At 36.9% G+C, this 15674-nt stretch overlaps 1 protein-coding gene across 2 annotated transcripts in view; it reads right to left on the reverse strand.

Annotated features, from left to right (window-relative positions):
- The window catches only part of LOC150096523 (glycosyltransferase 1 domain-containing protein 1-like), a 171689-nt gene that overhangs the window by 10432 nt on the left and 145583 nt on the right, over positions 1-15674 (reverse strand). For both annotated transcript variants that reach the window (XM_090408433.1, XM_090408432.1), the window contains exon 9: positions 7691-7789. In XM_090408433.1, the coding sequence (XP_090264559.1) occupies positions 7691-7789 (99 nt within the window). The remainder of the gene's footprint in view (positions 1-7690; positions 7790-15674) is intronic.

A 15674-nucleotide genomic window follows, 5' to 3' on the forward strand; every position in this document is an offset into this window, starting at 1 on the left:
AGGATTTAAGGAGCTCCACACATTAACTTACCCATAGTGCCTAAAAGACTGCTTGGACTGATCTGTCTATGTCAAATAAGCTGGTGCCACTCTAAGCTTGTGCTGAGAAAGGAACCTAACCTTTGAACTGTTTTTCAGGAAGAAGCTATATAATATAATGTTAGATATTAGCCTGAATTTTAATTAAGTTGTCGAGGGGGGGGAATAGAGCTTGAGCACTAATTAGAATATTTTTCCATGTTAAAATACAAGACTGAATGCGTCTGACATACTTTGTATAAAGATTGTATATAATTATGCTTAGAAAATGAGCACTGAGTAATCCTATGGAATAATCGAGTCTGAACATAATAATATAACAGAGATATGGGATTGTTTCATTTATACATAAGACTTGAAATTTTGGATATCTTAACCTAAAGGGGGGGGGAGTTCAGACTCTCTAGCATTGAAATTATTACTTAAAATGTATCTATGCAAGTGTTTATAATAAATGTATTTCTTTATATCAAAGTTCATGAGTCTGTTGTCTCTGAGATTGAATTACCACTTATAAAACTTTCGGACGTGTATGAGTGAAGGGGGAAGCAATTTACGTAAGAAAGAAAAGGGGGAGGAGCCACGACTGCACATCATGTGATCCCTTTGTTGTTTAGCGTTATTTATTTGAGTATCAGAATTTAGTTGCTGGCTGGCGCAGTCGTTCTAAACAAAATATAAATTTGTCAGCAATGAAATAACTGATATGCATGAGAGATAAATAATACATATAGAATAATATAACATAAGAATAAAAGTAAAAGTGACGAGGCAGCGACGTAACAGGGGACATGCAATCAATCATGCTTCTGGACACCCCTGGGATAAATGAGTGTGTGTGTGTGTGTGGTGTGTGTAGAAAGGATTATGCACAGCTGAATGGGATTTCACAGGTTCTAAATATGAATGAGTTGGTAATGACATTACTCATGGGTAATTATGGTTCCAAGAGGATGTTGAATTGCATGTACACAAATGCTAGAAGAATCAGAGATAAGAGAAGGAGTTTTTGGTAATTTAGACTTGGCCACCTGGTTGACAGAAACTGATATAGTTACAGGAATAGAATGGAAAGGGTATTGTATTTTCAGGGAGGATAGGACAGGAGGTGGGGTATAGCTGATGATTGCTGAAGTACTACAACCACCAAAATTAGAAATTAAAGAGGATTTTAGGTCTGGGGAGAAGGTTTATATGAGGCTGTCTGGTGTGAGACAGAGCCTAATAAGCCAAAATATATTGTTGGATCCTACTATCGACTAGGGGTCTACAGGAAGATGTAAATGCCTTTGTCATCATCATCATCATCAAATTCCTGCCATGTACCCTCAAGGGGTGTACAGGATATGATAGTGCTACATGAAAAAATTACATCATTATTAATTTCCTATCTACAATTTTCCTCCAAATCAGTCTGTTACTTGTCAAGACTCCAACATTATCAGATCTTATATTTCTATCGTCTAAAGCACTTTGTACAGTATCAATTCACCTATATCTTGGTCTTCCTCTAGGTCGTTTTGCTGCCAACCTGGCAGAGAACACTTGTTTTGCTAATCTTTCCTCACCCATTCCGTTTAAGTGACCATACCACCTGAGATTAGCTCTGCTAACACATTCCTGGATGCTGACAATGTCAAGTTCTTTCCTAATATCCTCGTTTTTAATATGATATTGCCATTGATGCCATCTGTTCATGCCTATAATCTTTCTCAGGACTCTCATATCTGTGCCTTTGTTTATTGTGTTTATTAAGATGCCTTTGTTTATTGTGCAAAGTTGCTGATGCATGGCATCTACATCTTCCTGTAGCCTTTGTTTATTGTGTTTATTAAGATGCCTTTGTTTATTGTGCAAAGTTGCTGATGCATGGCATCTACATCTTCCTGTAGACTCCCAGTCTATAGTAGGAACCAACAATATATTTTGGTCTATTAGGCTCTGTCTCACACCAGACAGCCACATATAAACCTTCTCTCCAGACCTAAAATCCTCTTTAATTTCTAATTATTAAGGGAGACCAACTATGGGGACAATACTGGAGTCAGGAAAGGGGTCATGGAGGATGGAAGTGGAATTTATACAGCTGATAAAGGATAATTTCCTGAAACAATAGAGGGGACCAGGGGTTTGAGAATACTGGATCTGGTAATAGCATCAGAAGATATATCTATAACTAAGGTAGACACTCTGCTCCTATTGGGGGAGAGTGACCGTGCAGTCTTGTTCTGAGAAGTTGCTGAACATGTCAAAAAAAGATTTATATTTGAACTATATAGTTGGTAATTAAGACACTCTTCGGAGGTGTCTGGTCAGCCCATGCAGTACATCAACATGCAAGAGAATTGGCATTGCCTCTGATGAAGTTATTTAATCTGGCTGAGAAACTAGAAAGAAAGAATGTCAATAGTACATGGGAAGTGGACAGGAATTGTTTGAGAGAAGCAGTATCAGTTGCACACCAGTCAGGAAGATAAACCATGTGGAGGTTATGTGGATGAATGGCGATATAAAGCAAGAGATGCAAAAAAGAAAATACTGTGGAGGGAATATAAAGAAAAACATGATCAGCATATTCACGAGTAGTACAAAGTGCAAGCAAGAAGGGTGCCTAGTATGGTAAGAAAGGACAAATCAGATTATGATAAAAATATTAGCAAAATAAGCCAAAGTAAAGCTGAAAGAGTTTTTTTTGTTATGCAGCAAGTAAGAGGAAAAATGACTATTGTAGGATGATTTTAATCAATGCTGATGGTAGGAAAGTGACAGGCAAAGAAATAGTTAAGTTGTTGAGTGATCATTTTGCAAAGATGTATAATCCAGGTGGAGATTTTGCAGTTGCTGATGTGATAGAGATGCATGTCAAAACTGAGGCAGATGAACAGAGGTGTTCATCATATTAAAAAATATCAATGTGAATACAGCAGTTTGACTGAATGGCATGTCAGCCCATATACTACATCAATAAGCAAGAAAATTGGCATTGCCTCTGATGAAGTTGTTCAATTTAAGTTTCTGTTCTAGCAAGGATCCTAGGGAATGGAAAGAGGGTAGGATAATTCCATTACATGTAAGTAGCAACTACAGGCCAAGTAATGTATATGGAGTAGTGGTTAAAGTACTGGAAAAATTGATTAAAGGTCCAACAGTGAATGGATAAGGATACAATAGTGTATACACCCTCTGTCCAAAAAGAAACGAACTTTTGATAGAAAATAAAACACAGGCCAATTATAATTATTCAAATAATTTATTTCAATCAATATTATTATTATCACATAGCACCTCCAGGGAGTCCAAAGACTCATCGAGGGAGGGTACCTATGCTACAACTCTCCGTCTCCACCACTCCACCAGCCGCAACTATCTTCGTCATCTACACCAAAGCCATCTACTGCTGACGACCACCACTAGTATTTTCCCAAACAAACATCCAACGGCAGGATTCGAACCCTCAGCCTTTTGTCTGGAAAACGGATATGCTAACTGCTCAGCCAACCAGACCGGCACTCTCTGCCTGGTTCTTATACTCTCCCTCAGCTTCGATAAAGCATTTGCCACAGTCAATTAATTCATTAAATGAGTTTTTTATATCAATTTTTGGGATACTGTTGAGGGTCGTGGTTACTGCCGCTTGAACGTTTTCAATGGTGTCATATTGCTTTCCTTTCATCGGCAAATGAAGTCGGGAAAAGAGAAAGAAGTCACAAGGTGCTAAATCAGGTGAACACAGCGAGTGATCCAACACACAAACTTGGTTTTTGCTCAAAAACTGTCTCACAATGTTCGAATGATGAGATGAGATGGTGCATTATCGTGCAAAAGTGATCAGCCACCTGCATCACGATATTCATGCCGTACGTGACAATTTCTTGCTATCAATCACTTCAAAACTTCAAAAGAAAACTCACCATCGACTGTTTGGCCAGGCGGAACAAATTCTTTGTGGATAATACCCTTGGAATCGTAGAAACAAATCAGCATTATCTTTACTTTTGACTTCTCCAAACGACTTTTTTTTCAGATGCCCCTTTTCTGGTGGTCTCCACTCAGCACTCTGGTGCTTTGTTTTTCGTCACCAGTAATGATTGTTTCAAGGAAGTTTGAGGCCCTATGAGCAGTTTTAATGACGTCCTTGCAGTGTTCAATTCGATACATTTTTTGGTTGTCAGTCAACTTGTGAGAAACAAATCGTGAATTCAATTTACGAAGGTCCAAACTCTTGGTCAAAATGTTGTGCACAGTTGATTTTGGAATCCCCAATTCATCTTCAATCAATCTGATAGATGATTTTAGGTTTTATTTGATGAAATCACTCACTTTTTGATGTCAACTTCGCTCAGTCCAGTTTTTGGATGCCCTGGCTTTTCATTGTCCTCAAGCATCTCACAACCACTTTGAAATCGCTTAAACCACTTGTAAGCTTGAGTACGGGATAAGCATTCATCACCATATGCTTTTTGAAGCATTTGATGCATTTCGGTAAAACTATTACAAAGGTGAACAGAAAAGTCAGTCGCAGCTCTCTGTTTGAAACTCATTTTTCAACCATTCGTCAAAACACTGTCACTCTTGGCACTATAACTCGGCTTGTAATGAAACAAATGTTGTAAACAGTTGACACAACATTAATGAAGGCTACCGCTTTCGACAACAAAAAGATACAACAGGTGGTGCCACTAGTTTCTTCTATTTTCGAAAATTTCCATTTCTTTTTGAACAGAGGGTGTAGCATGAGCATGATTTTGTAGTTTTTAATTCTGAGATGTAAAAAGCTAAACATTCGAGGATTTTGATAGCAATAACCAGAACTTTGATTATAATAGACAGATTATTTTAAATTCATTCTAAATAGTGTGTTTTCGGACTGACTGATTTTGATAACAATAGCTGATTGATAATATTATCCGTGATCACAATACATGTAAGTGGATTCTACTGTATTACAAATAGTCAGAGAACTAAGGGGGGAGGTCATCCATGGAAGCTGTGCAACAGTATCGTTAGTTAGAATGTCTGGACTAGTTTTTTTTTTCCCCCTGGAGAATGGTGAATAAGTGGAATGGATTGCCAGAATTAGCTGTGAATGCCCTGAGAGTGAATGAGTTTAAGGAAAGATATGATAGGTTTTTGTGTGTATAAAGGTTGGTGTGGGTCTCTTATAATGTGTCTCCAGAACTCCATGGAGATACCATATAATAATAATAAAATGTTCTTTCAACTTCAGTGAACACTATATATATGAATTTAATAACATGTAAAAAAACTTTCTTCAGTTCAGCTGAAGTTTCTCCAGTAGGAGAATTTTTACTATTGATATTGACACTAATGAAAACAGTGGAAACCAGGTTTAACCATCAATGCACTGGCAGGTTTCCCAACAGTAGAATAAAGTGGGCTCTGCAGAGTCCTAAGGGGCTGCGAAGAAATTCTAGGGCTTCGCGAATTTTGTTTACAAACATTCATTTATTCCAATGACAATGTCCTAACCACAGAACTAAACCACCCCCAAAAAAATCCCAAAAATATTGAAACCAATAACCCCCCCCCCACCACCACCCTTTCACAACAAGGAATACTCTAAATCTACCACCATTCCCTATATCCAAGGCATCTGGGAAAAAATTACAAAAATCTTAAAAAAACATGACTTAACTTCTTGTTACAGACCTTATAAAAAATTGGCATCGCATCCCTTATCTGCTCCACTAAAGCCCAATCTCCCCCCCCCCCCTAGATCTACCTGGTGTATACCAAGTCCCTTGCAGTTGTAAGCTGTCCTACTTTGGCCAAACAGGCAGGACAGCTAATATCAGAACACAAGGACTACACCTGTTTTTCACCAATACAGCCACTCTGGTCTTGCAGACCATGCACTGGATACCCACCATAGAATACGGTGGAAGAAATCCACGATAATACACCATAGTAAATTCAAATACGAAAGGCTATTCATGGAATCAGCCCTAAGAAACAATCCAAACCCCAACAAATTTGGTTGCATGAGACTGCCCCAAATTTGGGAAACCTACATCAGAAGACTTTTAGCCCAATCGGCCAAGAATACCAATATTGTCCACTAGGGGCACCATCAGGACTTTTAGGAGAAAGAATAGTTTCCTGCTTCGTTCCTCATTTAGTGTGTGTTGTGCTTGCATGCGTCTTGTATTTAAGTTCTTGTGATAATGGCAACATGACGTCGAAATATTGGAAGTGTATTAAAATTTATTTTAATGTATATTCTATTGTACGTTGTAATTTCCTTAAGCTATTTAGTAAGAATGTATAACCAACGTCTAAGCCTTTCCATGAGAAAAACATTCATTTTAAATTAATGAATTGAATGTGATATTTGTTTGTTTCATAGCTTTTTTTTTGAGAGCAGTTTTTTTTTTTTTTTTTTTCCTGAGTCAGCAGACACCTTAACACAGGTAGCTGCCATTTGCCTCCATTATGCATGATATGTAAAATTTTATAGCAAAAGACTGGTCAGAGATTTCAGGGGCAGAGTTTAAGATTTTTGATTTTCCCATTCACTTTACTGTACTTTGTATTCATTCTACTGTGTTGCTGGTGGGGTCGATAGAAACCTTGAGTAATCATTTGTGAAAAATTCTAATTTGTATAGAAGGTATTCAGGAAAAAGTTTTATGGAAGATTCTAATCATTAGACACATGTTGTAATTCTGCCATATTTGTTGGTGAATGTTACACCAACTTCATCAGTTCGTGTTTGTGGTTTCCCCTGATTACATATTTCTTTCTATTATTTTTAAGTTGAAAGTTTATTTTTCACTTGGTTAGACTATAATAAATTTAGTTTAATCCTTTATCCAAGTGTGAGCAAACAAAGTTTGCACCTGAAAATATCTTCAGGACTGAATATGGTGTTGTACTACCTTACTGGGGTAAGGTAGTACAACACCGGGCAACTCGTAGCAAAGGTGGACCAAGCTAACAACACTCCTATCCCAGTATTTCCCATAATGCAAAACACATCTCCTTGTGGATATGTATAATGTTATGCATTAAGGGATTGGCCACTACCCAGACTAGTTTCGACCTTTATTGAGGTCTCTTCAGTGGGAGCCAGGTCCAGAGGTGGAGATACCAGGCAGAAGCAATAGCGAGGTGTATTAGTACATGAGTGCCCAGGGTAGCATTCTACCCTTTAAAATGGATAAGTGGGTGAAAATTAACAAAGGGAATGAGAGTACAAGTAGTTCAAATGTAACGAGTGATGGTAATGCTCAACCTATTGAATTGTAAAATGGTGAATGTTTGTTGATTTTTTCTTTTTTTTCATGTTTATTTTAAAGATTGAGTTGTGAGGGCTCCGCAAAAAAATTTTGCTTGCTTTAGGACTCCACGTGAGCAAGTTTGGGAAACCCTGCACTAGCAGAACTCAGAAGCAGCAGGTTGCTGAATGTTCTTTATGGGTATTGTGTTGTAAAATATGATCACTGAACAAAGAAGAACCTACCTAGAGTTTTAAAATGATTTGTTAGCAAAACTTAAATGATCACTTAACATGGTAACAAATATCAGACTGTTTTAGTACAACAATTGTGTGGCATGCCAGTAAAGAGTTAATAATTAAGTGAATGAACAGTTCAAATAAATATATCCACACATAATTCACAATGCTTACATTTGGTGTGGAATAGAGTAATCCTGTCTTTCCATTTTCAACAGAATCTCTATTTCCAGGTATATCACGTGCAATAACTGGAGTACCTAAGTCCATTGCCTAGAAGACAAAGAGAAGTTCATCAGCAAGAATAAAAATGCTAAATAGAAAATTTTTTAATGATTTATGTGATATTAGTAAATATTAGATCCATGTTTGGCACTGACTCAATTAATTATAATAAGAACTTTAGAAAAGGAAGTTTTTACAATAACATAACAGGCCTGTTACATTATAAAAAATGTTGGTGAGTTCTTAGTTATGTGAATATGTTTCATTGACTATATCTGAAAAGCAAAAATAATGAAGGTGATATATTTACAAAGTAAACATTTGTTACAGACCAAAGACTCAGTGGTCTTTGGTCTGTATATCTCTTTGGAATTCAATAATTTAAATTCAATGAAAGAGAAGTGTGGGAACCGCAGATTTATTAACTGTTATCAAGGCATAACAGAATATAACTGAACAGGCATGTATTCATTGGAATTTTGAGAGCGGTATATGCAAACACAAGGAATACTGTTTGTAAATGTAAGAGACCAGTTTGGAAATAATAAAATTTTTCCAGACAGAGAGATCAGCTGCACCTTGATTAGTATGGCAATAGATGTGGGGGAATTACTAGTGGATAGTTCATCATGCAGAAAACAAACAACCAAACTGAAAAGAGGTTTGATGGTTGATTGGTTTATGGTTTATTGATGCAAGAGCAGCTGTGCCATAGCAAAGGCTACAGCAATACATAAATAGTCAAAAATAAATTAGTAAATAATATAAATGTACAAAAATTAAGTTAAGCAATGCAGTATCTACATATAAATAAAATTACAGCAAAGGTTATAGCAGTACATAAAGTCAAAGATAAATTAGAAAATAACATGTATGTATGTACAAAAATTAAGTTAAGCAATGCAATATCTCAAATGACTGCATACATAGTATTTTACATGAACATTTACATATGAGAAAACTATCTGCAAGATGGGTGCTGCATTTGCTCACACTGGATCAAAAGCGTCAACATGTGAACTGTTGCAAGGACAGCTCGAAGCTGTTTCAATGGAATGCAGAGGAATTTTTGTGTCGTTTCATAACAGTGGACGAAACATGGATTCATCACTACCATGCTGAGACCAAGGAACAGTCAAAACAATGGGTTGCAAGTGGAGAATCTGCACCAAAGAAAGCTAAAACCGTTCCTTAAGCAAGAAAGGTTATGGCCACCATCTTCTGGGATGCTCATGGAATAATCTTCATAGACTTCTTAGAAAAAAGCAAAACAATTACCGGAGTGTATTATGAGTCTTTGCTGGATCGTTTAAATAATAAAATAAAGGAAAATGACCACACTTGGTGAAAAATAATCTTTTTCAACATTCTTCTGCAATTGTGACCGCAAAATTGTTCGATTTATGCTACAAAGTCCTCCCCCCCCAGCACTCTCCAGATTTGGCTCCCTCAGACTACTATCTGTTTCCAAACATGAAAAAAATGTAGAAAGTTTTTTACCTTGGGTATAATATATGTTAAAGATGCCAAGCTATTTTAAACCTAGTTTTACTCCATTTCCCAAGTAAGCAAACAGACAAATAAGTCAAGTTTGCACCTGCATGTATTGCAAGTCTAGGTGACTCGTAAAGTAGTACAAGTCTAGGCAACTCATGGTAAAGGTGAAATAAGCTCTGATCACTATTCTTAATATTTACCCTTAATGCAAAGCCCATCTCCTTGAGGATATGTATGATGCTATGCATTAGAGGCAAGCTGTTTCAACGAGGTCTCATCAGTGGGAGGCAGGCTTAGAAATACCAAGGTTAAGTAATACAGAGCTTATAAGTATTTTACCAAAACAAGTTACTATAAGGTGCTTTGACCTTATTAAATAAAAATCTCAGGAACAAGTTGCCTAGATTTGTACTACTTTATAGGTCAATGTTTGCACCTTGCAATACATGCAGGTGCAAACTTGACTTATTTGTCTGTTTGCTTACTTGGGAAATGGAGTAAAACCAGGTTTAAAATAGCTTGGCATCTTTAACATGAAAAAAATGGCTGGCAGGAAAGAGATTTTCATCAAACGATGAGGTGATTGCCGAAACAACTGCTTATTTTGAAGAGTTGGATAAATCATAGCATGTAGATGGGATTAAAAAACTCGAGCATCATTGGACTAAGTGCATACGAGGAAGAAACTAAGTGTATACTTGAAGAAACTCAGGTGACCTCAAAGGAGACTGTGTTGAAAAATAAAAAATGTTTGTCCCAAAAAAATTATGTTTTCTTCATTTTTGCATGGACTTATCGAACAACCCTTGTAAATAAAGTTACAGTCGAATGTGTTGTACAAATTAATTCTTTAATGTACAAATTAATTCTTTAATTCTTTGTGAAAGGTTAAAAAACATGCAATCTGTTTGAGTCTGATAACATCTGCCAGAGTCTATTTAGCTTGTCTTGACAGGTAAAAATTTTATTCCTCTCTTGTGTAATGTGCTGGCACTCCAACAAAACATGACAAATAGTAAGATGTATGTTGCACTTTTCACACACAGGTTGGTCATCAGTCCTGTATTGTCAATGGATTGCAAGTCAGCGCGGTAAGCCTAGTGGCTATGCACTTCGCAACCATATGCCTGGGGAAGGAGTGTCCTAGGTTCGATTCCCGTAAACGACGTGAGGAGCTTAAGGATCTTCCTCAGCCATAGCCAAGTTAGCCGGTCTTGGGAGTGGACAGCAGGGTTTTTCCCACCAGTTTATCTGGGGTTTTTCATCCTACAAGCAGGCAAACCGGCCCCATGAACACACACGGATCTACAGTCATAAATACTTAACCCCCCCCCATGAGGGGGCTCAACTCGCCCCAGTTGGGACGGAGGAGAAAAAGGGAGGAAACTCCATATGAATAAAAAAAAAAATGGATTGCAAGGGGGATATTCAGTTGTTTGCAGAAAATGTGAAGCTGAGAAGGGTTATTAGTAATAGTACAGATGCAGTAACCTTGCAAAAGGATTTGAATAAACTGGACAGTTTGGAAAATGAATTGGAGTGTCACTTACTGGTTGGAGTTGTTGCAGTTGTGAACTGAGTTGTGGAGATAGAGAGTTGTAGAGTAGGTGCCCTCCCTCGATGAGTCACTGGACTCCCTGGAGGTGTCATGTAATAATAATAATAATTAAATGTAAAGTCTTGAAGTTTGGGATACATTGATGGGAGGCTGCATACTCTGGTGAAAGAATTGTACTGGAGGAGACAAGGGATCTGGGACTAATGATCGATACACATGAAATTTAGAGAACATACTGCAAAGGTGGTGAAGGTGATGCAGCAAACCCAGAGGATTGCTGCATTACTAAGAAGGATGTTAACCTGCAGAGATGAGTTGTCATTCCACTGTATAAAGCCTTGATCAGACTACACCTGGATTACTGTACTCAAATTTGGTCCCCAGGATTTGAACGGGGTAAACAAACCGTGGAAAGAGTGCAGAAGCAGATAACAAAGATAATATCAGGACTGTACATCAGTTATGTTAGTTATGAGGATAGACTGAGAGAATTTGGACTGCAAAATTTGGTAGATAGAAGAAGATATTTGGTATATATTTGGAAGATAGGTGATATGAACGAGACAAATTGTTGAAAGGTAGTTGCAGGGCTGACATTGGGGGATTTCTTTTATTTGGTGGAGCAGGGAGAATGAGTGAAGACAAGGGATAAGTTGCAAAAAGAAGTCGTGAGCAAGAGAGTAAGGAGTAGTTTCTTGGCATGGAGGGTAGGATGAACCGTGGAATGCATGCTTGATAGAGTGGTGAGAGCATAAATGGGCAGTGGGTTCAAGGAGTAGTATGATAGACTGTTTTCTAGAGTGGATGTCACACAGTGAGTCTTGTGACTCCATGGAGGTCCTGAATCATAATAATAATATCTAAACTGTGGATAAAAATAAAAGTTTTAAAACTAGAACAATGGCTTACAGATTCAATGGCAAAATATGAAGAAAACACTGATTAATTCAGCTAGGAAAGCATGTGGTAAAGTAGCCTGCAAGGATAGAAAAATCAGAGCTTCATATATCTGAAGTTAAAGAGGTAGTCATTGAAAATAAGAAATCATATCAAAAGATTTCTAACAAGTAAGTCAGCATGTGCTCTTGGAGATCACGGATAAAAATGTTAAAAAATCGCAAATTATGTATAAAAGAAAAGTTAGGAAGACTGGTAAGAAAATAGAACATAAATATTCTGAAGGTTTAAAAGTGTAATAGTGGAGAAGCAGCCAGCAATACAACAAAAACCGCAATAGCAAAAATATGTAGAGGTGTAAGACAGGGGTGCTCTCCTTCACCCATATTGTTTAATCTGTATATTGAAGATGCAATAAATAAACTGAAAGAACTAATAGAAACCGAAACTAAGATAAATGGAATTGATATTAACTGGCTACGGTTTGCGGATGATATAGCAGTTCTAGCTGATAACGAAAACAAACTGAAAGCCACCCTAACGAAGATGGAAGAAATCTTCACACAGTACAGCCTAAAAATTAATTATAAGAAAACAAAATTATTAATTACAAGTAAAGCAAATCCAATGAAAATAAACCTGGAAATAAATAATAACCTACTACAATAGGTATCCTCTTTTAAATATCTTGGAAGTCTTATCATAGAAGATGGAAGAAACCAATCAGATATTAAAGCACGAATAATCCCAGCCAAAAAAGCATTCTATAACAGAAGAAACATTTTACCAGTAAAGGACTTAGCATCCAGCTCAAAAAAAAGGCTAGTGAAAACATACATATGGAGCATTGCATTATATGGTTGTGAGGCCTGGACTCTAACAAAACAAGACATGAAAAAGTTGGAGGCATTTGAAATTTGGCACTGGAGAAAGATGATGAAAATTAGTTGGACAAAAAAGAAACGTCAATCTAACAGATAAGCTTAGGTGTTGATGGTTATTCATGACTTATTTTTCACGATATTAACAACACCACAAACACTTTTATCAACAAAGATGTTTTATTAACGCTTATATTTCGCTGATTTTCAACTCAGCATCATCAGAGCACCACACACAAGTAAACGCGACAGTGAGTGAGTGAAACAATATAATTGCAAAAGACAAAAGATCTAAAGTCCTATTTTTGGCGCCCTCTAACGAAAAAAAAAAAAAAACAGCAGTTATCCAGGAGTTTTACACAGGATAACCGTCTCCCAAATTTTTGGCAAATTAATGCAACCATATTTGTTAAGGTTGGGAGAATTCTTCAAAGCCATTGCTGACTCAAAAAATAATCTTTCAGATCTATAACGACTCCTAAATAGCACATTCGTTTTCCTCCATCTAATCCTGTGTGAAGGAGTGTCCAAAGCATGGTCTGCCAGTCCGCAGGACTGGCAGACCACACTTTGGACACTCCTTTAGATCTTTTGTCTTTTGCAATTATATTGTTTCACTCACTCACTGTCGCGTTTACTTGTGTGTGGTGCTCTGATGATGCTGAGTTGAAAATCAGCGAAATATAGGCGTTAATAAAACATCTTTGTTGATAAAAGTGTTTGTGGTGTTGTTAATACTGTGAAAAATAAGTCATAAAAAAGAAAAGTAATGAAGAAGTTCTGAATATAGTTCATGAAGAGCAGTCATTAATGAAACACATCAATAAGAGAAGAAAAAGATTAATTGGACACCATTTGAGGCATGGGGGACTGATTAAGAAATAATGGAGGGGACTGTAGAAGGAAAGAGGCCATGAGGCAGACCAAGAATTTCATATATAAATAAAATAATGATGCTAACTAGTGCTAAGAGTTATGAAGAGATAAAAAGGAAGTCACAAGACAGGATGTTGTGATGTGCTGCTATATTTACCAATTTTCAGATTGATGCACCAAAGAAGAAGAGAATAGTGGAGAAAAGAATATTATAAAAGGAATCAGAGAACAGTGACTGAGGATGAGAATGGGGCTAGAATGTTTTTTTTAATATAAAAAAATATTCTAGCCCCGTTCTTTTTTTTTTAATATAAAAAAAAAGCCTTGAGCAATCTGGTGAACAAAGTATCTGATAACAGCATGAATGATGCAAGGCGATACAATACAAAGGTTGGAAATAGTGAAGATGGTGCAAATGTGGTGAATGAAAATTTTGGCACACTTGGAAAATTCATAGCTGTGCATTTTTTTTAGTCGGACATAACTAGTATATAATACTGGTGCCTTTCTGACATTAGCACTCTTGGCAACTGTCCTAATGCCATAGCATTCCTATGCCACTGGACAGTGGAACAGAAGATGAATGAGGGAAGAATGGTAAAGAAGCTAAAATTGAAGCTATGAACATACATGAGGATGTTAGAAAAGAATTGGTAAGGCTGAGGAACGAATTAAGGCATGTGCAGACAGAGTGGGAGAGGACATTTAGATAAGAGATTGGTTGTTGGAGGTCTAAGAAGGAAGGTGGCAGTGGGGGTAACTCAAAGATGAATGATTGCAGTGGAATAGTGTAACGTAGTGTAGCACTGTATGCAGACTCAGTGGTGAAAGATGTGAAAATGAAGCAGGTGTTGAAAGTCTGAGAGGAGTGATGACTGTGCCTAAGGCTTTGGAGAGAGAAGAAATTCCAGAAGAGACAACTCTGCTGGTAGGAACAAACGATTTGTGAGAAAGTGCAAATGACAAGGTATGAGAGTAGAGGAATGATTGCAAATGACATAACTAGAATGTGAAGGAAGAGATGATTGGAGCATGTTGATGGATGAGATAAAACTGAAGATAGGAGAGAGAATTTGATGAAAGGATAAAAGTGAGCAGCCAGTCAGGGAAATGTAAACAAGATGGTGAGCTTATGAGTGTAATATACCAGGATCAATGTGAGATAAATGACAGAGGAAGACAAGATAAGATGCAGGGATAGCCTCAATGTAAGCAATCCCTTTTCACTTAAAAATCTTTTGCAATCCACAAATCACTCAATCCATTAATACAGAAAGCATTCCACAGACTATTCACCACCTTGGTCACTTGCCTCTGAATCCTCTCCACCACATCCTTATCTTAAAGAAACTCAGGTGACCAGATCTAAGCATAGTAATCCAGATGTGGATGTATTAAGGCTTCATAAAGAGGAAATAACTTCCTTTTCTATACTTGTGTGTTCTTCAATAACTGAGTATTTCTATGGGCTACTTTGACCACCTAAGAAATATGCTCTCTGAACTTCACCTCACTATCTAACACCACCAACAAATCACTAGTTTTATCAATTTCCTGGAGTACAGTTCCTTGAATGTGATTCATAGCTTGTAATCTTTTTATACCAAAATACATATCTTGACACTTTTCTACATTAAACTGGCACCCATTATCTCATGCCACTACTGTCAGCATATTCAAATCATCTTGCAAGCTCTTCATATCATCTTGATTAACTATTACACTACCCAATTTTGTATCATCAGCAAAAAAAAACAAAAACTGAATATTTCACTTCAAACTATACCTATATCATTTATGTACAAATTAAACAGTGGTGTGTGTGTAAACAAGCATAAAGTTTTGCAACACAATTCTGCTCTTTCATATACCACTTTGGTATCTGTTCATTGCCACCCATACTCTGTATCCATATCCATCCAGAGGTGTAGCTGGGGGGGGGGCAGTCCATCCTGGGCAGCACTATGAACCTTTTTGAACTTTTGCAGTTAATTCTAAAATACAGTCTCGAGAACTCATTTCTAAATATTGTAATACTACTGAGAATTTTCCTCACAATTGCTGTAAGTGTTGCCAGTTGTGAGAGGAGTTTTTCTAAATAAAATTGATTAAGAATTACCTACATTACTATGAAATAGACTTTGCCAATGTCATCAACGATTTTCCTAACAGAAAAGCAAGAAAAATAACCTTTTAGAATGTTGAAATTAAAGTTTTACTTCAA

Source organism: Typopeltis vanoorti, chromosome 18 (assembly GCF_054136105.1).
Source record: "Typopeltis vanoorti isolate ZY-2024b chromosome 18, IOZ_Tvanoo_1.0, whole genome shotgun sequence".
NCBI lineage: Eukaryota > Metazoa > Arthropoda > Arachnida > Uropygi > Thelyphonidae > Typopeltis > Typopeltis vanoorti.